The sequence below is a fragment of the Manis javanica genome, chromosome 15 (assembly GCF_040802235.1).
Source record: "Manis javanica isolate MJ-LG chromosome 15, MJ_LKY, whole genome shotgun sequence".
Taxonomy (NCBI): domain Eukaryota; kingdom Metazoa; phylum Chordata; class Mammalia; order Pholidota; family Manidae; genus Manis; species Manis javanica.
The window spans coordinates 58,402,204-58,429,439 of NC_133170.1; the positions used below are offsets into that span (position 1 = coordinate 58,402,204).

Here is a 27,236-nt window from a genome sequence, read left to right on the forward strand (position 1 = left end):
CACCAATATAATACGATTTGTGCATGCAAGTTCTAATAAGGTGTAAAACAGTTGTCTTACTTTTGTACTTTCATAGGTTTGTACTTCTCAATACCCTGGCTCCACTCTTCCTTTTAAAAGAATCAGCAAAGATGAGAACACTGCTTTTATTAAAGGCACTTATGACACCAATGTCATTTTCAAAGCAAAAAATTAGTTCTGAGTAAGTGCGTATCAAAACTAGAAACAGTCGTGTACACTTGTATCAGCTCATGCATCTGCACCCTTGACTCCTCATGCATTATGGACCATGTGAGTAATCACCAGCTTAGACGCTTCCCAGTAAGGTCTGAAATGAGGACTCTATTTCACACGCTTCGCTCCTGCATACTTTCACAGGGCTGCACTAGGCTGCAGAGCAGTAGAGCCTGTAAGCCCTTACACGTGTCTGTTACACAGACCTGCCCTGCTGCAGGGGCCAGCTCATCCTGAAATCCCTCTTCACTTTCTGTCAGCTATGAGAGCCTATTTGTAACCCACCCCAAATATGATCAGAATGCTGCTCTGAAAGAAGGTGTTGAGTCAGGAAGAGTTAGAGATCCAGAATCTTCTTGGAAAAGCTTTGGTGCCTAGAAACTCCTTCCTCCTCCTTACCCAACCCTCCAAGCCCATCCTCATTGACCATAGTCACATACTTGGGTTTTTTTTTTAAATCATGATCATAGAGGGTCAAGGCCAAGAGGGCCATGATTGCCCTCCTAACTATATCCTTTCAGTTTTGATGGAAGAAATCTAGACCAGACCAGGGTAGAGGTCTGCCAGTGTGCAGATGGCTGGCAGAGGCAGTGGGGAGAAGGGTGGGAATCCGGGCTCCCAAGGCATGTAGACCTGGACCCTAGTCCCATCTGTGTCCTCACTAGCCTCCTAGCCCTAGGCCTCAGGTCACTATCCCCAAAAATCCATGCCTAATGGAACTGTAGAAATGATCACAGGAGGGAAAAGTTCCAGCAATGAGTCCCAGCTAGAGTCACACACTCTTCCCACATCGACATTTGCTCATTCTTTTCCAGTGAGGTTATCAGATACCCCTGCCTCCCCTAGTTAAGACAATGCTTTGCATATAATAGGTTATATTTATTAGTGAAATGAAGAACATCCAGGAAACTACCTAACAGGAGAGCAGACAACTCAATAGTTTGATAATTCCTGCCTGCAGAATCAGGATGCGAATTCAGTGTCTGACTTCTAGTACAATGTTCTTTCATCTTACGTATGTGTGTGCGTGCATGAGTGTTTGTATGTTCACTGACAGACCCCTTCATATCTAATTACACCATTTTTCCCTCCATTCATTTGTTTTTCTTTCAAATTATTCTTCATCCACATAAGAGGGGATAGACTGCCCAAAGATTCCATTTAGCTTAGCTGGCTTCGTGGGGCTTCAGAATCTTAGAAATTGTCTCCACTTCATTACTTGGCATCCAAAAGAAGTTCTGTATGTATAATTATTAATTCTGCTGTGGAGCACTGACTCCTCCAAGTTGTTCTGTGATTATTTAGATTTGAAGCCATGAATTTTTAATCATGGCACTTAAGATATAGAATGTATACATCCCTGTTCCAGAAATCAAAATCTCACAGGGGTCATTGGAGCCATCATTTGTATGTGTGAAGTCGATTGTTCTTTCATTGCATTAGTATATGAAACCATGGCCAAAGTCATACTTATACACTCCTACAATCAGGCTGTTTAGGTGCAGGGTAGTAGGCACTTCTGGTTTATTTGCATGGGGTAAATGCATAATGGGGATGTGAGGCATCTCTAAGTCAGGGAAACAAAGCAGTCACAGAAGCTGTAATAAGTCACCTGGGAGACACAGTGGAAACTCACTCCAGAAGGAGGAAGCAGAGGCCAGTCTAAGCCGTCAGCTGGGAGGAGTCCACAAGCAAAGTGACAGAAGTCAAGGGGCACAGCTAACTTGATTCAGGTCCAGGTAGTTGTCAACAACTGCTTCCAGGAGAGTATAAAGAGCTAGTAGCAGAGAGGGAGTGATTCCCAGAATCGGCTTTCAGCCTACTCCTAGATCAGGCAGGAATCTGATGAAAAGTCTCTGGCCTGGAGTGTAAGGTCACCCAGGAGCTTGGAGAGCTCTGAGCCCCAGAACCAGGATGCAATCCCGTGGGAGCACTAGCATGGAAAGCAAGAGCAGCCAGGTGGAGCCCATGCAGAGAAGCTGCCGGCAGGCTAGAACCCAGGAATCACACACGCCTGCAGGAGGCAGAAGGCCACAAGCACAGATCTAGCACTTTCCCTGGTGTGAGTGGGATGGTGCCCCAGTACCCTCTTAACCTGGCCCATGCTTGGGTAGCTGGTCATTCCTGATGCACAGTAATGTACTTAGTGCCAAGCACTTTGCTGGCTCCAGGGGTTCCCAAGGGGAATAAACCACCCTTCCATGTCAAAGGCATTCTGGGAACAGTGAGGGGAGAGAAGAGAGCGGCAGCGCCTGTTGTCATGGAAGGAAAGAAGGTGTGTGTGCAGGCAGTTTTGGGAAGCACTTAAAAGGGGTTCAAGGAGACGAGAAGCTGTTTTGCAGTGGAAGGACAAAGGCAGGGCATCAACCCTCAAGAAGCACAATCCAGCCACCCGTGCAGCAGCCACCAACGATCTTGTAAAACCAAGGAGGAGATCCTGATGGAGCCCCTTGATGGTGAAGCAAGGAAAGTAGAGAGGGTTCCCACCGACAGGGGTTTCTGAACTGGGTCCCATGTAACTCTGTTTGCTCATTGTGTTCGCATTCCCATGCTCACGTAGATTCTAGGGAACACGGCCTGTGAATAATGCTAGCTGCATCAGAATGCTCGTTTTTATTATACAGCAGAGGGTGATATGTTATATATGAAATTGCTTATATTAAATAATAATAATATGTTACAACCTTCAGTTTAAAAATACTAACTTCATCATCTGTACTACTGTCTGCATAGTCCCTAGCCCTTAAATGCCACTGCTATATCCAGGCACCCAAAGCTCACCCAGGGCACTGCTCTCATCTATCTGGCTCTGAGGCCCCTCTGCAACATGGGCCCCTGGCCCTCTCTGGCTCGGCACACTCAGGGATCCAGCCTCCTTACCTTTCTCTCCAAGCTGCAGCCTGTGCTGCTGGCGGTTGAAGGGAGTCCAGCAGCTACACCTGCAAGAACACGAGCCTGGAGTGGCTTTGAACTATACAGCATCTGTATGTACCTTTGAATCATTTACAGATGTTTTATTGAATCCAAGAAATATTTATGGATCTATTTATAGATATTCATATTTTTACATACATAGTTCTAGATTTAAGTTTTTTCCCAAATCACAGTAAAGAGTCTCTTTTGTTGCCTAATTTACATTAATTTTAATCCAATAAATTGTAGGAGTAATTCCTACAATTCCATACTTGTACAATCTGGGAGCAAGCTAATTATTTGTAACAATTACAACCACTATCCACTGCTGATCAGTACTGTACTAGGATTACATTTCTTGCACAAGTTTATTTTTACTCATTCCCTATGTTATTTCCCTAGATAACTGATCTCAACTGTAAACCATTTTTTTATCCTGTTTTATCTTTAACTCTGATACCGTGTGAAATTTGACTAAAGATTAAGCAGGGCCATGATGGCAAAAATCTTATCAAAATAAATCTGGCCAACTGTCTTACAGATGTATGTGATCAATTTTATTTTTTTTAGAAAGGAACCTGCCATTCATTGAAATTGATTCATCCATCTACAAAACCCCTTCAGTGTCTTCCACCAAAATCCACGTAGATGCTTCATTCCCTAGGGCTGCAACACTGGTTTCTGTGGACAGCTGACTTATTCGTAGTGGTAAATGATCCCATAATCATAGAACAGCCCAGTGCCTAATAGCTAATCAGTGTTGTATTGATCCATTCTAAGCTCCATTTGAGTATCATAACTAACATTCTTAATGATTTTTAACTGTAACTCATAGAACCATCTTAATTGTATCCCAGAAGTTCAAATCCCAGGGAAGAATGGATGGCTTCTATGATGAGATAGTCCCATGTTTTCCCTACATCTCCATATACCAAGGACCACATCATGCCAAGGGGCTGGCTTGACCCAGTTTCCAGCAACTTCGTTTTTTATTTGCTTTTTGCCACAGTAGTACATGAGAATAGTCTGAGGATGGTACTGATGGTACCGAGAACACAGTGGAAATTCTCATCCTGTAACCCAGACTCTCTTCTGAAAGACAAGCCACTTTCACCCTCTTTGTTTTTTTCTGGATTTTATTTCAATATTTCAAAAAGCTGTGCTTCTGCTACTGTTTATTGACTAACCAAACATTGATTGGCTTCCTGCTACAGAAGATGATCCAGCTCTCTCCCCTCCAGCACGCCCACTTGCTCCCGTCTTCCTTGCCCTCACCTTCCAAGTTCTGTCACATTTTTGTGTTAACGAGTCAGTTTATACTCTAATGTGACTATTGCTAACCTCTGATTCAAGTATTACACTGAGGTTATTTATTTCCTTACACAGTTTTATATTTCCTCAAATTAGACTCAAATGCAAAGCATAAACTGGTGGTTGCCACAGGGAGGGAGTGAGGGAATGGGCAAAATAGGTAATGGGGATGAAGAGGTACAAATATCCAATTATAAAATAAATAAATCACAGGGATGAAAGTACATCACAGGAAATAGAGTCAATAAATTTGTAATATCTTTGTTTGGTGGCAGCTGGTAACACTACTTATGGTCATCTTTTTGTAATGTATATAATCATCAAATCACTTTGTTGTACACCTGGAAAAAGGGGAAAAATTTACTTTTTAATTGCCTTGATGTTTAGGGTACCTATGATACTTTTTTTCAAAGGCTCCCAAGTATCTATCCAAATCTATTATAAAATCCAAACCTGAAAAACATCAATAAACTTTTAAGTTCCATTTTTTTCCCAAGTCTGCTGCCTTACTTGTAGTGCCTGTCTCAGGCTATTGTAGAGTTGTCATATGGTCTATCATTTATCTGTTCTCTGTGTCACTGCTTGTGTTGTGCACTGGATTTGCTGTGCACCTCTTCCTTGATTCATTCCTTCATCCCACATTTTCATTAGTTTTCTAAGGAAGAATAGGTAGAGAGTAAATATTTTGAATCCCTGAAGATCTGAATAGGCATTTATCCTGCTTTCATACTTGTAATTTGGCTGGGTATAAAATTGTAGGTTGAGAATTATTTGCTCTCAGGATTCCACAATTTTTGAAGTTCTATCACCTTCTAGTTTCCAAGTTGCTACTGGGAAATCCAATCTTCCTCTCTTCTGCTAAATTCCTCACCATACTTCCAGTTGCTTTCTGCCTTCCAAATATACGTTGGACTCTCTTTTGCACTTGTTTCTCCCAGTAACCTTGTGATTTGGAGTTTGTACCACTTTTTTATTCTTGGACTGTAATTTTAGTAGGGTTTTGGTATGAGTAAGTGGGAAACTCATGCGGCCAGTCCACCATGTTTACTCAAAGTCCAGTGACATCTTTGTTGCCAAGCATTTAAACCCATGTAATTCCCTTTGTATATATTTTGACACTATTATTATTGGCAACTTTGAAAGTAGTACTTTCCTCATTTGATGATGAGGTGGCTGAAACTCTAGGGATATTAGTAGTTTTCTTAAGTTTAAAGAGCCAGCATAAGATATACTCAAATTTAAAATCATGATTTTCCCACTCCACTGAGGCATAAAGTTCACATTTGTTGATGCCTTCATGATGTAGGACACTAGTAAAAGAACAAATAAGACCACAGCTTCCCTATATCTGCTACATTAAACTAATGCCACTGCTGTGATGTGAATTATTCCCTTGAACTATTCTCTAAGCCAGAGAATACAGGCTTTCTTCTTCAATCACTCTTGTTATTCCACAGTAAAAATTGGAACACCTAAAACCAAATAATTGCTGGTGGTCTGACTCATACAAACAGTGGAGTGTATTAAAACAAACAAGGAAAACTGAAATTATCATGTTCAGGTCTGAAGGAAAATATACCTTAGTCTATAATGGTGCTATTTCAGAGTCTAGCACACAATGAAATAACTTTCCTCTTTGAAGCTTTTACTTACATTGTTGCATAGGGCACAAACAGCATTCTCTAATTTGAAAACAAAAAAATAAGTGATTCCTTTTGAAGTCCAGTCTTTTGAAAGCACTGTAGTCTTTCAGCTAAGTGGTTATTCTCCAAAAGTAAAACAGACTTTCCAACTAGTATTTATAAACAAGTACACATACCCAATAATTTTCAGTGTGTTTCTATGTCACTTTGACTTTTTGTGGTTATAATAGCAGACATGCTTTGTGTTAAATGATGCCTTCCTGAAGGGAGTTTTTGGATAATACCTCCTGAAGGGTTTCTAATTCTTTGTTCAGTCAAAAGCTTGCCTGTTGCTTTTCCCAGCTGAATATAGGGTTCTTGTGCTCCCTTATTCTATCACCTGATATCCCAACTGCATTTTCATGTAGGTGAAACAACACAAATAGAGGAAATGTTTGGGTCAAGCAGTGTGGCAGGACCTCAGGCTTGGCCCCTCAGTCTTCTCACCTGCAAAGTAAAACCATACATATAGATGATCTTCAAGTCCTTTTCAGCTCTTGAATACCATTTCTACATCATTGGTGAACCAACTTCAGTTAATTATCTAAATCAGTCACCACTATTTTGATACATGTCCCTATGAGGGAATTTGCTCATTAGTTTATTTAACACAAATTTATTAGGCATCGTCCAGCAAGCTGGGTATACAGTGGCAAGTGAACAAACACAGTCCTTAGCCTCACTGAGTTCACAATCTAGAGGGAAAGCAGACAAAACCAAGCTCTAAAATAAATAATAATTGTGGAAAATGCTATGAAAGATAACAACAGGGTGCTATGAGAAATAATAATAGGAAAAAGATCATTTAGACAGGGGAAGGTGAATGTTTCTAAGGAAACTTCATTGTAGGAATGACAAGAGGTCCAAAGGGTGAGGAGTTGCTAGCTAAGTGAAGAGTGAAAGGAACAGCATTCCAGGAATATAGGGCAGCATAAAAGACCCTGAGGAATTAAAGAGCTTGTGCATTCAAGGGACTGGTAGAAGGCCCTGTGGCTAGAGCATAATGAACCAATGGGGTTGGCCTGAGCTGAGGTAGAAATATGCTCCCACCAAATCATACAAAGCCTCACCACCATGGCGAGCATTATGTACATCAGAAAGTGAGGGAGAACCTACTGAAAGATGTTTAAGCAAGGGGGGGAGGTGACTCCATACATTTTTCAAAAGAGTTCTCTGATCACTGTACACACATTGGTGGAAAGCAAAAACAGGTGCAGGAAGGAAGTTCAGTTAGAATTAGTCCAGACAAGGGATGTGGATGAGGAGGCAGTGATGGAGAAAAGGGAAGATTTCACAAAAAATCTTGGGATATCCTCATTTTGCTTCTGCAGTCAGCTGTGATGTACAGTGAGATACACCTCATGTCTCATGGAAAATGGACATATTAATTCCTATACCTCCACTGAGATACCTACTGAAGAGGCTTCAAGGAGATTACTTTAGAAGCTTGGTCTATGTCCCCTGGAGTCCATGGAACATGTAGCTGTGGCCATACTGTGCCTCGGAAAGTATGAACGAGGCCAGCAGTCCTGTCAGCCCAGTGGTCTCTCCGGTGGTCTTTTAGGGCAGCACTCCACGTGATCCATGTGGAATCCACAGGAAGTGCTCACACCCCCTTCTTCCTGACAAGCTTTCAGCCTCCAGGTGCTGCCAGCATGGCCGTCTCTCCTGAGTGGGCTGACAGGACTGCTGGCCACCTTCGTTCTTTCTGAGACACAGTATGGCCGCAGCTACTACATGTTCCATGGACTCCAGGGACATAGACCAAGCTTCTAAAGTAATCTCCTTGAAGCCTCTTCAGTCGAACTGCATAAAGGAGAAAGTGCCCATCTTCTGATCATGTTAGAGATGTGCCATGGAACTAATCATGCCTCACAGCTCGACTGAGAAATCCTCTCTCTGCTCTCTACCTTTCTCCCTCTTTTCTGATATGCTTGATATGCTTTGTCATCTACGAACTGTAAAGTGAATTTGGGCACTAATTTTTGGGATTTCTTGGGAGGCTGCCACCTTTTCTGGAATGTCAGAGCAGATGGTATATCTTGTCCTGGACAAAATGGAAACAGAAAACATCCCACTTAAATATCCTCTCCCAGCCTCCACCCACCTGCCCGGTAAACCACTGACTGCGGGTGTCCCCCCCGCCTTCCATCCTCCTACAGCCCTCAGGGCCTCTCCAGGGCAGCTACCAGGATGCTTCCCTGCCTCTGCTCTCCTCCTCTGCCTTTCTTCTCACCCCCATGTGGCCTGCTGTCCCAGGTGCTAAGTGAATCGCTGCAGCAGTGGCTTCATTGCACCCACCCACCCACCACTTTCCCAGGCAGGGGTTTGGGTCTGACAGAGCCCTGTTCCCCCACTTTAGAACACCATAAGCCCCACCTTCACGCAGACCATACTGTTCCCCCTTCATCCATTCTTTTCCTGAGAGATTTCTAACAGCTAAGAACCTGTGATAGGAATTCAGGTAAAAATGGGGCACAATTTCAGGACTTGCCCTACTTAGCAAGACATACGGAAGAGCAGAATTGGGTGACCTACTGGAAGAGCAATGGAAGTGGCATCTGCTAGCTTGAATTGGGGGAACAATGTAAGTAGAGGAGGCTAGGATTTCTGGGAGTCATGTATAGGAAAGAAGTAGGGGAAGCCAGAGCAAATCCCCGAGCTGGAAGATGTGGGACAAGGTAGAAGAATGAGCCATGGTATTTTCTCCTTTTTGAAAGCATTATGCAAAGTCACAGGAAGGAATTACCTGGGTGATGGGCATCACTTTTCCAGTGACTTCATTCTGGTCACCAGGAAAAGGGGGGCTGGGTCCTAATGGAAGCTTCCCACATGTCTGACAGGAGCAAATGCTAAGCATGGACTGCGCTGCAAGGCCTGTAAGATGAGCATCCATCACAAGTGTGCAGACGGCCTGGCGCCCCAGCGGTGCGTGGGCAAGCTGGTAAGGGCTGTATCAGGCGTGTGCGCAGCGCATTGCCTGCCCCATGAGACCACTCCAGCCAAACTCCTTCCCCACCCACCTGATACCTGGACACCAGGGAGGCAGCCCCCAAATGCGTGGCTCACCAGCTTGGCATCCCACTTGGCATAGTGACCAAGAAGAGAAGCTTTGTCACTTTAGGGACACATGAAAGAGTCTCTTAATAGGGTGGCTGACGTGTCCCAGGTTGGAAGCTTCTGTTTTAGCATGGAAGTCCCACATCCTGTGACTGCCATGGTTACAAGTGAAAGTCAGACATCCCAGGGACCCCTCAGCCCTAGTGAACTAAGGTTACCCCAGTGCTTACCTGGCTGACAGTTCAGTGGGGGTCAATTGGGGTAGAGATTAATCACCGCCCCTGAAGATCTGCACCACTCTAACCGATCATGGTAGTCAAACCAAGGAAGGCTGGCTGACCCTCGCACACTCTGAGTTGACCATTCATTCCCAGGAGCACAGGCTTCAGTACTGGTACCACACATTGGTCAAAGGCAGGCCAGAGCACCTTTGACGATATTCCAAACTAGATGGCCAAAGAATTGTGGGAGCAATGAAGAGCGTCTACCCTACAGACACTTAGGATATGACAGCTATCTTCAAAAAAGTTCAAACTGGTCACACAGAAGGGGAATTCTACCTTGCTTTGTCACTCTGGGAAAAAGGCCTACCCATCAGAGATAAAGTCTTAACAAACAGAGCTAATGTCACCAAAAACCTACCCCCAGTGTTATTAAGAGCCCCTCCCCTCACCCCCCATCACAGGCAGTGTTCGAAAAAAGGAAGACACCCCTTGCCAGGAACATTGGAGAAGATTCCGGAACTGTAGGAGGGCCACCAAGTTCTCTTCCAGTACTGGGATACAGGCAGTCAAGGTCCTGAGGATTTACCTCCTTACTCCGAGTAAAATCGCCTGCCTCTTCCTTAAAACCCCTGCCTCACATGTCCCCACCCTCCTCCTCCAATGGGGATTCCCACAAGCCAAGACAAAGACTGCGGATGAGGGGTCAGAAGAAGGGAATGTAATGCAGACACAAAGCCAACGATTCTGAGTAGAGCTCACGGGGTATACGAGGCCCTTTCAGCCAATCTGCGGTCTGCCCTCCCATGCCCAGGCCTTTTCGAATTTTAGTAAACCACAACTATAAGCTGCGGTAAAATAATGCACAACAGTCCATTTGTATCCTGGGAGAAAATGAGGAGCCAGACATAAGGGAGGCTGCTGTGGTCCGTGGAACGGGAGGAGCAGGAAGGCGAAGGACAGGGCTGGGGGCTCCATTCCAAGGGAGTGCCGCTTGCTTATTGACAACTGTGCCTACCACCCTCTGGGATAAATCGTAGGACCAGTCAGCGCCTTAAAGGGAGACAGGGAGTTGTCCCTGGAGAACCAGCCGGTTTTATTTTCAGCATGCGTTTGGTTTTCTCAATCCCATCCGTGACAATAAACCCTTCTCTTTCTCCTTCCCTCTCCAGCCAAAGGGGTTCCGGCGTTACTACAGCTCCCCCTTGCTCATACATGAACAGTTTGGATGCATTAAGGAAGTTATGCCCATTGGTGAGTTGGGATGCTGATGGGTTGGCCTGGGTTTGGAGCAGCAGTGTCAGCATTAATGGAGCTGGTCCCCCTTCTCCCTGGGTTGCAAAACCAGTCGGTGTGGTCATGCATTTGGTGGCTGACTGGACTGTGAGTGTGTTTTGCTGAAGGGGAAACACAAGGTAAATCAAATTCTCCCAGAATTTTCATCCTTTCCCTGATGCAGATTGAAAAATCGACAAGTCCCAAAGGCTGCTAATATGCTACCTGCTCCATCAGTAGCAGGTAGAGTGGAAAGAGTGTCCCACAGCTTCCCCACTGACCGGCTGTGTGTCAACCTGTTCCTAGAAAATGAGAGCAGCAAGGGCTGCTTTTCACAATTGTTATTAAAATAAATAAATAAATATAAATTATAGACCAATGCTTGGAAGGAACTCAATGCTTTTCACAATTGTTGTAAAAAATAAATAAAAATTATAGACCAATGCTTGGAAGGAACTCAGTGAATATCAGTTATTTAATGAGGACAAAAATACATTTATAGAGATTTCTGGCTTGAATTTATTCTTTAATCGTATCTTTGATTTCACTCTTTTTTTCTCTCTCGCACAGAAAATCTCTATATCTGTTTTTGCCTTTTGTGGTGGGAGGAGGGGCAAGTTCTAACCTAGAAATTTATAAACTAGAAAGCTTCTAATTAGAAATTTATGAGGCCTGATAATGTCAAATTCTCTCAAAAACACTTGCTTCCTATTGCAAACTTTGTGTCTCACTCAAGGCTTCATACCTGGGCGAGGAAGACCTCAGCTAGAGGTGATAAAGCTGGGCCCTGGGAAGAACCCTGAAGTTGTAGCCATAACAAAAGAGGAAACAAATCAGCTGGAAGGGATGGGGAGCAGAGTTCTGGATGTAGGTGCTGTGTGCAGAGGAGGGAAAGACCTGGCAAATGGACCCATCTGCAAGGAAAGCCTGACCACATGGAGCCCCGTTTTCCCAAGGGGACAGGCTGGGCAGGGCAGGCCCTGTTTCTCAGGTGCTGTTTACCCGGGTGATGGACAGGTGTACTCCTGAGGCTGAGCTGAGGAACCTGTCTCTCTTCCGTTACAGCCTGTGGCAGTAAGGTGGACCCAGTCTATGAGACCCTGCGCTTCGGCACTTCCCTGGCCCAGAAGATGAAGAAGGGCAGCTCTGGTTCCGGCTCCGGCTCCGGCTCCGGCTCTGGCTCACCTCACCGAACCTCTGTAATTGTCCTCCTGCCTGGTCCGCCCGCCAGGATCTCAGCAGGACAGGCCTCAGGCACTGCGGTGGGGGGGGAGTTCCCCCTAAACGCTCACAAGGGTGGGTCTTTTGGGAGGCAGGCAGCCTCTAACAGGGAACCCTAGAGTGCCTTGGGCCAACTCCGAGGGGCACTTCCCTTTCTGCCCCAGAGACCGTGTTCTGGGCCTGGTGCTGCCTGACTCTTCCTTTCTTCCCCCTGCCTCACCCTCCTGCCAATTTTAGATGACATGTCAGTCAGCACATAGAAAGGTTTGACCCAGACAGTGGCAGAGTCAGGAAGTCCCAGCTGTACCATTTCTACCCCAGCCACACCCCAGGTCAAGAATACGGCTGCCCTTCACATATTCTCAGCCCTTCCTCTCAAAGATGAGATATGCCCCTTGGTTTCACACAAAAACTGCCCTCCCCAGAGGTGCTTAACCTGTGTGGTTAAGTGGAGCCTCTCTCCATAGGACATTTGGCCTGCACTTTACCTGGTCCAAAATGACTGTTGCATGCATGTCTTTGATCTGCTCCCATCATCCTGTCTCTGGCTGCCCCAACAAGAATTACTATCAATGCGCCAAGAAGCCACATAACTCTGAAGCTTATGCTGAAGGCCACCATCCCTCCTGCAAAAAGACAAGGACCTTCCAGTTCACACTGTCAATTAGGATAGTTTGTACCCAGTTATCACATCCTTTGTTGAACTGGGGGCTTCCAGACAAGACACAGATGCACCTTCAAATGGTCTGTCCCACTGAACCCTCTCAGCACCACGTGACTGGGGTGGGCTTTGGGAGAAGGGCGGGGCACACCACTGCGAGGGACTCTCTGGGGCTGAGCTGCTGCAGCTCCCTCACCAGGTGCAGGTCAGTCCTCAAGACAACTGGGACTGTCTGCTGGTGAGTGAGGGGTGGATGGTTTTTAGGTCCTCTGACTCATGCCACCTGGTTATCCTGGAACCTGTCTTTATAAACTCACCGAAAGCCTGTTCATGCAATTTCTAATTCCCCACTAATCTCTAACAGGGAAGAACCAAAAGTAGTTTACTTTACAAGAAACCATGCCTGCCGTCCCCTCCTCTTTCTTTTTCATATCCACACTTGCTCCTGCTCCTTTCCTGGGTGAACAGATCTTGAGTTGCACAGTCAGAGTGGCCTCCAGGCTGGATCTGAAGTTTGGAACAGAGATTTGAGAATGCTAAGCATGTCCTTAACCCCACACACCACTTACAGCTCCTTCCTCAGGAGAGTAAGGACTCCATTGCTGCCAGCAGGTCGCTTCCCCCGAGCCACATAGAGCTGGCTCTCAGCCTGCAACCATTCCCCATGACAAGGGAAGACTTTTTGTAGATAACGCCCAGCAATCCCAAAGAAGAGCACAGGCTGCTCTCTGGCCAGAGCAGAGAGCCCCCTGCCCACTTCAACCTGCATGCCAGTTGGGCCTTTCTCGTGTCTCTGGCAAGAGCCCACCTATCATCAGCCCACTACCAGAAGCATCTGGTGTTGGTGGAAAGGCAAACGGTAAGCCAAGCAAGGGAGGCAAGTGCTGAGACGAGGGTCCCCAGAGATGGCCTTTAGCTCTCATGTGGGCAGCAGATGGCTGCTGCGGAAGTTCTGAGCTCTGCAGACTCACAGCTGGGAGACAGCCCCAGGAACTGCATGCAGGCAGTGAACATTTTAGCCTTCACATTTTTGGCTCACACTCAGAAGCCGCAGGAACATCAGGGAGACAATTTAAGGATGTCCAGTTTTCTTTCATGTCTAAAATAGTTCTGTGTCTAGCAAGGTCTGGACCCTCCAGATTGGTTTCAGGGGCAAAAAAGCATAGTTTGCTGATTGTCAGTAAGGGGTCCATTCATCCAGGCCACTCGCACTTCCTGGCACTGGTTCCATCAGTAGGTAATTCTTGGAAATTTGCTCTGTGAATGCATAGTTCTGAGAGCTGCAAGGAGACACAAACAAATCAAACTGTACTTAACTGTCACTTCACTCTTTCCCCAGAGTCCAACTTGCCTCTATGGAAGAAAACAGAAACAATTGATTTTGCTTCCTTCCCTTGGGGTCAAACAATAATGAACTTCGGCCTCTTGCCATTCTCGCAGCATTTATATGTCCTAAAACTAACATATTCCCACACAGCAAAGCTCTGTCCCACAGGTTTGTTCTCTCCCAGACCCATACAGGCATTTGCTTAAGTGATAAGAAGCTACTGCCTGGCTGTTCCTAAATGGGTATGTTTCCTTTAATGTGTTTTCAAATATTCTAGAATGTGGAAGGCTTGATGGCTTCTGGAAAGCCAGCAGTACCAAATTCAAAAACTTTCTGAGAGCTGGTTGCCTAGTTTATGAATAATCTACAGTTTCATAAGATTAAATTAACGTAATAGCAACCTTTGAAAGTAGCATGCTCCAAAGGAGCAGGATACAAGTGATGTGGAGACCCTGTGACATTTATGTTTCTTCTTTCTGACATGTCATGAAAATGGGAAAGGGCTGGAAAAAGCCTTAAAGCTAATTTGTAACAAAAAGCAGTCTCTGCAGGGTGGTGCTAAAGGGCTCTAGAGCTGACAGGAGAGGGAGGGAGGCAAACATTTCTCTCTAATAAGATATGAATAAGCTGTCTGAAATATGTGACTGTCCTCTGAGACCCCCTGCATTTTTCTTCTAAAGAGGCAGGAGCCATGCAGTAAAGCAGGAGCATCCAGCCCCGGAAAGAGGCAGTCAGTGGTGTGCTGGTCAATGTTCAGCAGCAGGCTGAGGCTGGACCCTGACCTGTAGCTTTTGCCAGTTATCATGGTGTAAATACTGCTGTGGCCAATCTCAGGCTGCCCGTGGGAGGAGCCTGAAGGCTCTCATGAGCCGGCGTGAGTCGCCCAGAGCACCGCTGGATGACGCAAGGTGCCTGAGAGTTTGAGCTCTGGAAATGACACAGGAGGTTCAGACCCCAGCTCCAGCACTTACTAGCTGTGAGACCTCAGGTAGGGTTCCTGACCTCCTCTGGGCTTAATATTTCTATCTGAAAACAGGTTTACCATGGGATTGTTATGAAGAATAAATGATATGATACAGAGAAAGTACCTAAAAACAGCATGTGATGAATGATCAGTAATCATTAGCTACTTCACGTGGAAGAATGACCATAGCTTCTCTTATTTTAAAAAAAAAAGGCAGAATAAGTATTAAAAAAATGATGTTGCAGCAATGGAAACAGCATTTAACTTGTACCTAGGAAACACATCCCTCAATACTGCATCTTGTTCTCTATAATTAATACAGATCTTCCTTGACTTACGATGGGGCCACACCCCAACAAACCCATCGTAAGTTGAAAATAAGTCAGAAATGCTTTTAATACACCTAAGCATCCTAGCTCAGCCCAGCCCACCTAAACTGTGCTCAGAACACCTATGTTAGCCCACAGGTGGGCAAACTCCTCTACCACAAGCTTACTTTATAATGAAGTGCTGCATGTCTCACATAACTGATTGAATACTGTACGGAAAGTGAAACTCAGAATGGGTGTGTGGGGACAGCACGGTGGCCAGTATCCTGGTAGTCACCCTTGAGGTGCGTGGCCAGCTGGGGGCTGGCTCACTGCTGCTGCCCAGCAAGAGAGGATTGTGAACCCTGGAAAAAAATCAAGATTCAAAATTCTAAGTGCATTTTGTACTGTTCGGGTATCACTTTCACATCAGAAAGTCTTAAGATTGTAAATCAAACGGTCGTAAGTCGGGGACTGTTTGTAATTAGAAGTCACCTATAGGAAGAACTACAGTTCTAGTGAACTTCCCAAGTGCAGGATATGGGCAGGAATGCTGATTTCTCCCTGTTGTCCCTTCCTGGGAGGAGGTCTGCCCAGCTGTGACCTGGGCATTGAGGCATTCACTCAGCACCCACTGAGTACTCGTGCGCCACCCCGAGCTGGGCACAGACCCCTGAGGGGAGGCCCTGAGGAAAGAGGGCCTCCTGGGTCAGCTAGAGAGACAGGAGGGCGGAGGCTGGTCCTGAGGCAGAGGCACGCAAGTTCCGCCCTCCTTCTGCCGCCTTCGGCTCCGTCGGCAATGGCATTGCTCATTCATATGTTGTTCCCTCTTTCCTCCCAGACTTCTGACCTCGTAGAGGTTCCTGAAGAAGCGGCGGGGCCAGCGGGCGGGTGTGACCCCCGGCGACGCAGCAACAGCGGTGAGCGTGGGGAGGGGGCTGAGTGTGCCTGCCATCCAGGTGGGGCGGCCCAGGGGACTGCCTGTCCGCTCCCGGGGCTCCACCAGCTCTGGAGTTCAGTCTGGGTGAGTGCTCGGTGTTCTGAGAGAACCAGCACGCTTACTGGCGGACTTCAGGGACTCAACCCGAGTTCTTCCTCCTGCGTTCTCACGCCTCACTGGGGTTTAGGAGTCCCTTCCAGGCCTTTCTGTGAACATGTCATTTCCTCCACTGACCTGCATTAGATTAGCCAACCCTAGCGGAGAGAAGCTACTCCAAGTACACCTGAATTACCTCCGACCAGGTAGGTGGCATGCCAGGGCAGGGGGCCTCACACTCAGCAATTCCCCAGCACAGGTAATTGAGACTCAAACAGTGATGTGCACGATCTGGCCAATCTTTGTTAATATTATTTAATTTTCTAATAGTTTGAGCCCTTGTTAGAATAATTTCTCAAATATTTATTAAATGCTACCTACACACTGTTGCTTGCTAATGTTAAGAATGAACCACCTCTTAAACCAGACGTTAAAGAAACATCACCAGCCCCTTGCGGATGAATCTTGCTGAGCCTCTTTGATGTCAAACAACTGCTTAACCTCCACTCAGTTATCCAAAAACACTTGTGAAGCATTTACTGTCACCAGCTAAAGCACAGAGGTCCCAAAGCTGTTCTTGGGGTGATGATAACCCAGCAGGAGCTGTCCCTCGGGGTCTAATCTCTGCCCAGGCAGCATCAGACATGGCCAGGATGGCTTTCCCACTTGCCTAGCTGTCGCTGCCTTTTCCAGCCTGGAAGCAGAAATTCTGCATCCAGCACCATAGCTGCTTTATCAGCAGCTGTCTTCTGGGGTATCTCTCAGCTTCTTCAGCTCTAGAACTCCACTTACATCTCCCCCTAGTCAGGCTGGGGCCTCTGACCCACACAGGCAGCACATGCTTAGTCCCCCAGGGCCCCTGCCCCACCCTCACATATCTCTGGGGTGCACTGCAAGGGCATCATGCCAGGAAAGCCATACTTTCTGATCAGTGCAAACATTGGTTGAGCACCGAGCAGGGCTGTTGGAGGGACAGGTTTGGGAGTGCTGGCTGCAGGAGGGGCCTCACAGCCCAAGTCTGTCCAGCATCACAGATGCAGCCCCTGCATTTGGTCAGCACCCCAGAATTACTCAACGTCTGAGGAGTGAACTCCCCAAAGACTGGCATCAAAACCAGACCTGTACTTTCATCTCCAAGTCTGGTCAGCTGCTCTGTCCCCGTGTCCCTGAAACCTTCCTAGTTGCTAATGGCCTCATCATCACTAACAGGGAATTATTTGGTCCTTGGCCCCTCCTTGCTCTGGGGGAGGGCCTCTGGAATGCATTTAATGATTGTGTAGCTTTCCAGCCCTGGAAGCCTGGCCTCCCTTTGTCTCAATTGCCTCATCTCTAAAATGAAGATAATAACAGCACTGAATCCAGTGGGTGTTGTGATCACTAAATTCAAGAAAGAACGTAAATTCTACCCATGCATCAATGACTCTGAAACGTCATCTCCAGCATTAGGGTTCTCTGCTACCTCCTGATGCCCAGTGCCTGCTGGACACAGCCACCTGAGCAGGCAACAGGCATCAAGTAAATACACCCAAATGGACTCGACTCCCCCACCCACCCAAGCCAGCTTTTCCCTAAGGTCCCTGCCCAGTAAATAGGAGCTCCATTCTATGAGCCGACCAAGCCAAAACTTTTGGCATCAGACTTGACTCCCACTTCTTCTCACACTTCATCACCAGTCAGTCAGCAAACCTTATTTGCTGCAAATTTATATCCAGCCTGTGCCCACCACTTACCTCTCTGCCTCAGCCATCCTGGTCCAGCTTTACTGGTGCTGTTGCTTATTCATTCCTTAGGAGTTAAGGTCTCTATTTGTCCTGAGGATTTATTTGCTCAAAAAGGGGTCTCCATAGGATTTAACAACGTGAAGGGCTATACTTAGGAGTCATCAGTAGGAAGTATGGTTACTCCTAATAAAGTCATCACAAGGTCATAAAGTATCAGAGATGCAGCCTAGAACCACACTACTCCAGCTGTGGCCCTGGGCCAGCAGCCTGCACTTCACGTGCCGGCCTGTTAGAAATGGAGAATCTCAGGCAGTCTCAGAGCTGCTGGATCAGAATGTGCACATGATTCTGTGTGTGAACCTTGTGAAATTCGAGAAGCAGGATTAGAAATCATTTATCCCACCCCTATCCTCTCCAACAGACACACCACATACTGTATGGATAAGGAAACTGAGTCATGGAGTAATACACTCAAAGACACAAACTTGATTTTTTTGCATCTCTTTTATGTTCAAGGGCCTTTTCACAGCCTTGTTCAAAGAAATCTGTTGAAAGAACTTAGCAAGTAATAAGCCTCTACACAGCTTTGGAGATCTATTAACTACTCCCTTTGATGGGCAGTAGCTTTCTTTACAATGCACCCTTGGAAACCAGAGGCATTAATTATGCAGCAGTTTGCTTCAAAACATTTTCTTTTGATCGGATTTAATCCCCATCCAGGCAATTTGAGAAACAGCATAGAGGAGACATCCCGCTTCACCCTCCTCTTCCCACAGGCATGACGAGAAGAGCGCTGGCTTTTCAGAAGCAGTGACTGGGCCTCCAGTAATGAGCAGATCCATAGTACATGCTTCATTTAGTTTCTGAAAAGTACATAGTGCACATGGGTACTAAGTGTGATGTCAGAATCCTGGAGGAATATTTCCAAAGCCATCGTAGAGGAAAGTACAATTCACACTCATTTCCCTACTGCTAACAGCACAGTCTCTTCCTTCTCTCTCATAAACGATCTTGGGCAGGTGTGAGGGCTTCTGGCTGTTGTTCTAAACACTCCTGGAGGCATCAGAAATACAGGTGGGGTGTCGGCCTTCAGCTCTGGCTAAACTGCCAGAAACTCCATGCAAAGCAAGATTAATAAGCACAGGAAAGAGTAAAGTCTAGGCTGCCCGTTTCAGCTTGGAGTGCTAAAAATGACGTTCCTGGTGGCCGGCAATCATTGCATATCATTATGACTCTGTGTGATCAGAACTTGCCTGGAAGAGAGGCAGAGGTAACAGAACATAAGCAATATGAATTCTTAGAAATATTCTTCGAAACAGACTGGGTTAATCACAGCCACTTGAGTACATCATAAAGCCCAATATTACCTTATTTTTCACTAAAGCAAAGAAATTTTGCCCAGGAAGAAGAAAGGCAAGCTCAGATTTGGAAAACATATCCTTGCCTTTAGCATGCACTAGTTCTAAATCTTAAATTTTGATTTGTCACCCAAACAATGAAGCAAATATTTTAATGGCTTCTTTGGCAGTTGCCCCTGGTTCTCGTCCCCACCAGTGGACAGTTCCCAAATTACAGTTGCAAATATTTACTGTGTGTTTCTGCAACACACACTTAGTATCTAAATCCGGCAAGGGTCTCTTTGAAAGCATAGAAGGTTCTCTTTCCAGCTCTGTGAAGGACTGGATGTTCAGAGAAATTTCTCCCAGTTTAACATGACTAAAACTGCAAAGAGAAAGAATTTTAAAAAAATTTAAAAAGAATTCGGTTAATGCATGGCTGAACTGACAGCAAAATACGGCAGTTCCTTAAGAGTCTAGAAATGACAATAAAGCATGAATCCAAAGACATAAGCAGGCTCTGCACATCCCTGTGGCCCCAGATTGGGGAATAACAAGCCTGGATAACAGAGGACAAGACCTGGGGAGAGGACAGGGTAATAGCTTAGATGGGAGGCCTTTTGGAAGAATGTGTGATACCCCAAAGGGCACACTTAGTGGCACTAGGAACAAAGCATGCCCTGCAGAGGAATTCAGTGAAGGAAAATGCTCTACTGGCCTTAACTCAGGTGGAAAAGAAATACAGGATGCGGGAAAAGAAATAAAGCAGAGAAAAAAGAGGGAGGGAGGTAAGTCTTCTTGCTTGAGTTTATGGCCTGAATTCACACTCCCCATATAGACAAAGTAAAGCAATATGAATTTTAGTTTAACTTAAAGTGGCCCAGTTGTGATAAAATCACCAGGCATTTGGCAGAAGCAAATATAAATCCCCTCTAAAGGAAGATCATTTAAACCCAGACCTCAAAAATTTCCACAAATGAACTTTCAAAGAACATGAGCTAAGAATTAAAACAACAAATACAAGAAGAAATGAGCTGTCACAAGTGAGAGCTAAAACAGCCCATTTTATAATCAGACTCTCAGAGACTGGAATTATCAAATAAATAAATATATAACTGTACAGTTATATATATTTAAAGTTATTTTAAAAATGGACTAGAGCCTATAGCCAAGGAATAAAAGGCTATCAAAATTAAACAGGCCAATTTAAAAAAATCTAAACAGAACTTCTAGAAATTAAAAAAAATGATGGGTAAATTTAATAGCATACTAGAGACAGCTGAAGTGGGAATTCATACCCTGGAATATAGAGCCAGAGAAATTTCTGAGAGTCTAGCCAGGGAGACTAAGCAATAAAATTCATGAAAATAAGAGACACAGACAAGTGAGAAAATCCAATATGCATCAAATTCACATTTTCAAGTACATAAAGAGAATGAGAGAGAGACAGTATTCAAGAAGATACTGGCTAAGAATGTTTCAGAATTGATTAAAGACCCCAATCCTCAAATTCAGAAATTTATACCTAGACAACACCTTAGTGAAACCGCAGAATTGCAAAGACAGAAGAAAATAGTAAATGCAGACTCAAAGGCAGATTACCTGCACAGCAATGAAAAATAAACCCACGACTACTTCTTCTAAGTTACAACAAAGCCAAATAGTAGAATGACTCATTGGTAACCTGAAATAAAAGTACCTCTGGACTTAGAATTGTGAATGGAAAAAGCAAAACTGTCTTTCAAGAAAATATATTCAGACAAAGGCGAACACTACATCTACAGTGCAACTGAAAAGGACCCACTCAAAAAATTCTCCTAAAGATGTACTTCAAAGAGGAAAACCTCAAAGGAAGGACTGAGAAACAAGGGATGAAGAGCCAAGAAAGTGGAAAATAAGGTTAAATCTCAGGAAACACTGGCTACAGAAAAATAACAATAATGTTACCGCAAAGTTGTTAATAAGACATTAACTGAAATACTGGATATTTAAGTGAGAAATGGGCTTTCACAGAATCTTGCATTGTTTGGAAAGAGATTAAAGATATTATTTCACTTTAGATTGTGTTACGTTAAAACATACCTCATAAAACTTCTAAGATAAAAAGAATAAAAACTAGATAGAACCTAAACAAAAAAGAAGAGGGAGGGGGCATCTAAGTAGAAGAAAAAGCATAGAAAAGTTGAGACAAATAGAAAATACAAAATAAAATGCTAGGAAGGTACCCAAATTTACCAGTAAACAAAATTCATGTAAATCAGCGAAACACTAGATAAAAGAGTTTTCACACACTGAATTTTTTAAATGACTGCTTATAAACATCTACAACATAAGGATATATAGGAAGTCTAAAAGTAAAAATATGCAAATATTAAGCAAAAGAAAGATTATATATCTACACCTCATTATTTCCCATAAATGTGTGGGAAAAAAAGTGGACTTTAAGACCAAAAGAGCATTACTGGAGAAAAAAAGGCATCGTTACAAGGTCATGTCCACTTCACCAGAATATATAAATTCTAAACTTGTATCTACCTAATGCAGAACCTGAAAATGACAGAAATTCAAGGAGGAATTGGCAGAACTATTAGGAAAATTGACAATCCCCTTGGTAGTGAGAGATTTTAACACACCTCTCAGTCATTGGCAAATCAGATAAAAAGATTCAGTACTGACATATAGGATCAGAGGACACATTTGACAATCCTGATCTAACTGACTGAAAAAGAACACTCCATCTAACAAATGAAGAATTCACATTCTTTCAAAGAATACATGGAACAATTGTAAAAATTATCACCTAGGCCTTAAAGCAGACTTTATACATTTCACAGGCTTCATATTATATAAAATATATCCTTCTAACTGCAATGCAAATGAGATAGAAGTCAAATGATAACTAGGAAAACCCCTAATTTTGGAAATTAAAACACACTTTTAAAAAGTTCATATGTTGAAACACAATTTATAATGAAAAATGGAATATATTTCTTTATTAAAACTAAGTAATAAGGAAAACATTACATATCAAAACTCAGATGCAGCTACAGTTGTGACTAGATTATTTAGCTTTAAAATTATTAAATTAAAAAATAAGAAAGGCTGAAAAGTAATAACCTGAGTATTATACTGAAGAAGTCAGAAAAAAGAAATAAACCCAAAGAAAGCAGTTGGGAAGCAATAATAAAGATAAGAGCAGATATTATAAGGACAAAGATAGGGCAATAAATCCTAGCAAAGGCTCTTAAAAATAAAATTTACAATCACTAACCATTTTTTTTAATAAAAAAGATGAAACAAAAAGCAATAATAATTTTTTAAAAGGATGAACATCAGTGATTCAAAGGAAAATACAAGACTCTCATGACCAACTTCATGCCAAAAAGTTTTAATTTTTTTAAATGGACAGATACCTGTATATATATATATATATTAATGACAGAAGTCTGACTCAAGAAGTGGATATGAGGAGCTTGAATTTACTTCTAATCATGGTGGATATTGAATCAGTATTTTAAATTTTACACCACAAAAATACAACTTTATAAGTAAATTACCTAACACTTAAGGAATAGAAAATGTCCAGTTTACATTAACTCTTTCAGGAAAACAAACAGGGATAAGGAAAAATGTCAGCAGGATTTCTGACTTAGTTTGAGACTAGTTTAATACTGACCTCAAAGCCACACAAGGGAAATCCCTGGCTGGTCTCCCTCTTGAACACAGATGCAGAAATCTGAAACAAAGTCTTGGTAAACTGAATCCAATAATGTATACTTAAAAGGTAATGCAAATTACCAAGTTGTTATTCCAAGGATGCAAATTTGTGTCTGTGCCAGATAAGCTAGTAAGGTTACTTATATGTTACCAGGTTAAAAAAGAAAAACCAAACATTAATTTCACTAGAAAACACAGTGGCAGACATGGACCCCACAGGACTGCCGAGCAAGAAAGACAGACAGAATATGGAAAAGGGAAAGAGTAAAGTCACCTGAAGATGCGGAAAAAAACTAAAGATTCCATTTGCTTCTGTTAACATTAGAAAATGTGTCTGGGTGATGGACATATTACTTGAATACTTGCATTGGATGAAATCTAAGCCAAATTATTTTTAATAAAATGAATTTAAAGCACCAAACATAAAAGGCACATAAAATAGTTACCTTGCTTTATTCTTTTCATCTCAAATCAAAGTCTTAGAACTTGCCAGAAGTAAGTTTTAAACATCATTTTTGCAGTGGTCTGCTTGTAACCATAGAGCTGAAAGCACATTTGGGGTTTTCAATTAATTTTCAGCCTAGTTCTCAAAACTGCTACACATTTCAAACCAGATGGCAAATGGATATTCAATAAATAGATAAACTAATGTACAATTACAAAATTGTAAAACCAGTCCCAACTGATCACTGCACACGCACCTTATGTAGTCCCCGTTTTTAGCTCCAATCAAGAATTTTCCAGGAAGATTCTCTTGGCATGTTTCATTCAGTATTCCTTTAGAAGTGTCCAGGTGGATACTTCTGGAATCCAGGATTTACACCAGGGTATTGCTGGCCACCACTCACTTTAGCGTTGTCAGGTGAGTCGCCTATTTGGCTGCTGCCTACGGATTACGCCCACAGGCTCTGGAATTACAAGCTACGGAGAACAAATGCCTCAGTGATGCACCAGTGCATCTCAGGGGTTCTGGTTCTGAAGCAGGAGCCCCTCATCACCGTTCTTGAGTCCTTTGGAAGGGCAGCGGGGACTGTCAGGGCCCTCACTGAAACAGGGCACAGAGCTTTCTGTGGTGTGTTTCTCTCCCTCTGCTGCTGTTCCCTTGATAATCTGAAGGGGGACACAGAGAAGAACAAAGCTGCAGTGTGTTATGCTTTAATGTGAAGTCGCCTACATGATAGGTTAATGTAGGCACTGCAACTCTATTGTCTAAATTCAGAAACATGCCACACTTTTGTTTGAGGAAGATGCACGTGGCGAGAATCAGGCCACTCGGTAGAGCACCGGGGTCGGATGCCTGAGCGGCAGACAGTGCGCCAAGGCAGAACACGCATGCCCGTCAGGGACCCACCCACTGCGGTGTGGGCCACAAGGACTCCTGCCCATGTTGAGAGGCCTTGTTCTGTATCGAAGGCCACAAAGTGGCTGCTTGAATGTAAAAGGAAGAGAATTATACCTTCCACTAGCAAACTAAATGAGGAACCACTAATTTATTTTTTTTTCCAAATAATAGCCCCAGTGCACTGACCATAAGAGATGAAGAAAGTGTCTGGAGGATTAAAACTAAAGCTTTAATCTCCAAATAGAACATAGGTGTCAAGAAACTAGAATTGGGAAGTTAAAAATAGATAAAATAAGTCTGGTACTTAGAAAAGGTAGTACAAATGCAATTAAATTGAGCCATACCTCACCCACCATCCCATTAACAAATGGTTTGGTGACTTCCCCAGAGGCCCAGCCCTGCTTCTGCTCCTGAGAAGGGCCAAGAGTGAATGGAAGTACCAGGCGGTCGGCAGGAGGCACGCCCAAGTGCAGGCGTGCAGAGAAGGTGGGCACAATGTGGCAGGAGACAGGGAAGTGTGACAGGGAAGCCGCGTCACTAGGGCTGAGGAAAGGGCAATGAGGAGTAAGCAGAGACTATGGCACAGGGAACCAGTAAAGCCACATTCTTCAAGCATGATTCTGAAACGTGACAACTGGATTCATAAGCTCCTGCTTTCTCTTTCTCTTTCAGTGTTTACATATCCAGAAAACGGCATGGAGGATTTCAGAGACCAAGCAAAGAACATCAGCCTCCAGGTATTTATGGATGTCACAAGACAGAGAAACTGGGTCCTTAGATCATGCTGCAGGTCACCACCCATGGGGGTCATGACATCAAGTCAGTGGATCCAGACCAGCATTTTTAGAGAATAGAATGGAATAATGTGGCATAATGTGCCATAGGGTAGATAGCAGGTGATAGAACAGAAATATCACACTTCCTTGGTGGTAAAAAGGGTCAGTATTGTGTTGTACGCTTTTTGTTTCCATTAATCATGTTATATACAAGTTGATGTATAACCTGTGTATAAATTATAGAAATTTATTATATGTAAATTATATAATTACATAATACCATATGACTATATTTTATGTATAAATATATATTTATCATATTTTATGTTCACTTGTATATAATTAGAATAGAATCAACTACAACAGAAGTATATAGTACAAGGTACTTGAGCTTTGGGTAATAGAGCAAATCATAGGATAAAAAGTTATAGTTGTGAGCAACCATGTTTTATATATATATAAAATATATATTTTATGTGTTTAAATATATTATACAGTTATACATTACATATTATAATAATTACATCTATACTATATGTATATAATATGTAATAGCATGCTATTATTTTTGATATATCATAAACTTTTATTTATGATATATATTATAAAGTGTGAACATTTATGTAGTATCAACATTTATTTGGTTAATAATAGCAGCTAAATCTTACATGATACTTGTAAGTCTCCTGTATAGCCTATAAATTGGGGGCAACCGTAGAATCTTGGTCCCCGGGCCCTTGTGAAGCTCGAGTATGCTAATGCATGTAACATAATGCCTTGTACACAGTAAGCTATCAGAAATGGTAGTTTCATTATCATTACTGCAAGGTTTCATAACCAGTAAGTGGTGATTCTCCCCATCCAAACTAAATCAATCTGATGCCAATATCTATACTGTTTTCATAGCATGAATGAGCTAATTGCCAGATGAATATATCTAGTTCCCTTTATTATGCTGGTACCAAATTTTAAGCTAACTGATAAAACATCTACTGTAGAAAGTGGAACTTGTTCACTCCTCTCTGGAGAGAGAATATTCCATTCCTGGGGTCAAACCTGTATCACCATTCATGAACTATAGCAAAAAAAAAGTTATTTGAAGAAAATTATAGTATTTCTGACAAAGACTTCCACATAAGTGTTCAAATGGCTTGTAATGAAATCAATCTCAGCTAAGAAACTAAAAATAAATAAACAAAGGCTTTAATAATGGTTAGGTATTTTAGCACTTACGATCCATATAAACTAGTATTACATTGTGTTAACATGTCCATTTCTTATGATCTTTCTTCTCTTCATTTCTCCCTCCTTCCTTCTTATTTTTCTTGTATTTTCTCTTTCAGGGACTTCCTTCCAAAGACCCATTACAGATGAACACCTATGTTGCCTTGTACAAATTTGTACCACAGGAGAATGAAGATTTGGAAATGAGGTAAAAACATTTTTCAAAGAAAAGAATGAATGAATGAAAGCAAAATTTTACATCACATTTCTCTATGCAAAAGAAACAATTCAGTTTGTACTACTTTGTGATACTCTCACTGAGCCCTGTTCCTGGAGTTTCTGATTCAGCAGGTCTGGGTTGGGCTTGAGAATTTGCACTTCTAATTGTCCTGCAGGTGGTTCTGAGGCTGCTGACCCAGGGACCACACTTCAGAAGTCCCTATTTTAGTACATGGTTAACAGAACAATTAATAGAAATTTCCATGAAGACTGAACATCAAATGCACTTGGCATGCTGTGGGATCTAATAAGGAATCAAAATGTTTAATGCCCAAATTAACATTGATTGATGAATCAAAGGAAGACTATTTGTCCTGTGGGAGGCGGTCAACTTCCCTGTGTTTCAGGAGCCACTGCACTTCACAGTCACTGGGACCTGGGAAAGGGAGGTGAGTGACGGGACCTTCATGAGATCTGAACCTTCGCCTTGACCAGTTTAGGTTCCTGAGGTGGCAGGGGCAATTAGGGTAGAGTTAGTCCTGTGTCCACATCGTGCTTACTGTGCGGCCTTAGCAATCATAGACTCGTCATCACTCTGTTTTCCTTGTTTATAGAAGAGCAATCATTCCACTGTGGCATGGGGTGGGGACAAAAGTGATCACAGGGCGGGGGGCATGGGCCTGGCCA

At 43.4% G+C, this 27,236-nt stretch overlaps 1 protein-coding gene across 2 annotated transcripts in view; it reads left to right on the forward strand.

Annotated features, from left to right (window-relative positions):
- STAC (SH3 and cysteine rich domain) overlaps nt 1–27,236 on the forward strand; it is a 126,718-nt gene that overhangs the window by 77,373 nt on the left and 22,109 nt on the right. For both annotated transcript variants that reach the window (XM_017653520.3, XM_073222671.1), the window contains exons 3-8: nt 8,984–9,084; nt 10,594–10,675; nt 11,762–11,895; nt 16,019–16,097; nt 25,003–25,067; nt 26,450–26,538. In XM_017653520.3, coding sequence (XP_017509009.3) covers nt 8,984–9,084; nt 10,594–10,675; nt 11,762–11,895; nt 16,019–16,097; nt 25,003–25,067; nt 26,450–26,538 — 550 coding nt within the window. The remainder of the gene's footprint in view (nt 1–8,983; nt 9,085–10,593; nt 10,676–11,761; nt 11,896–16,018; nt 16,098–25,002; nt 25,068–26,449; nt 26,539–27,236) is intronic.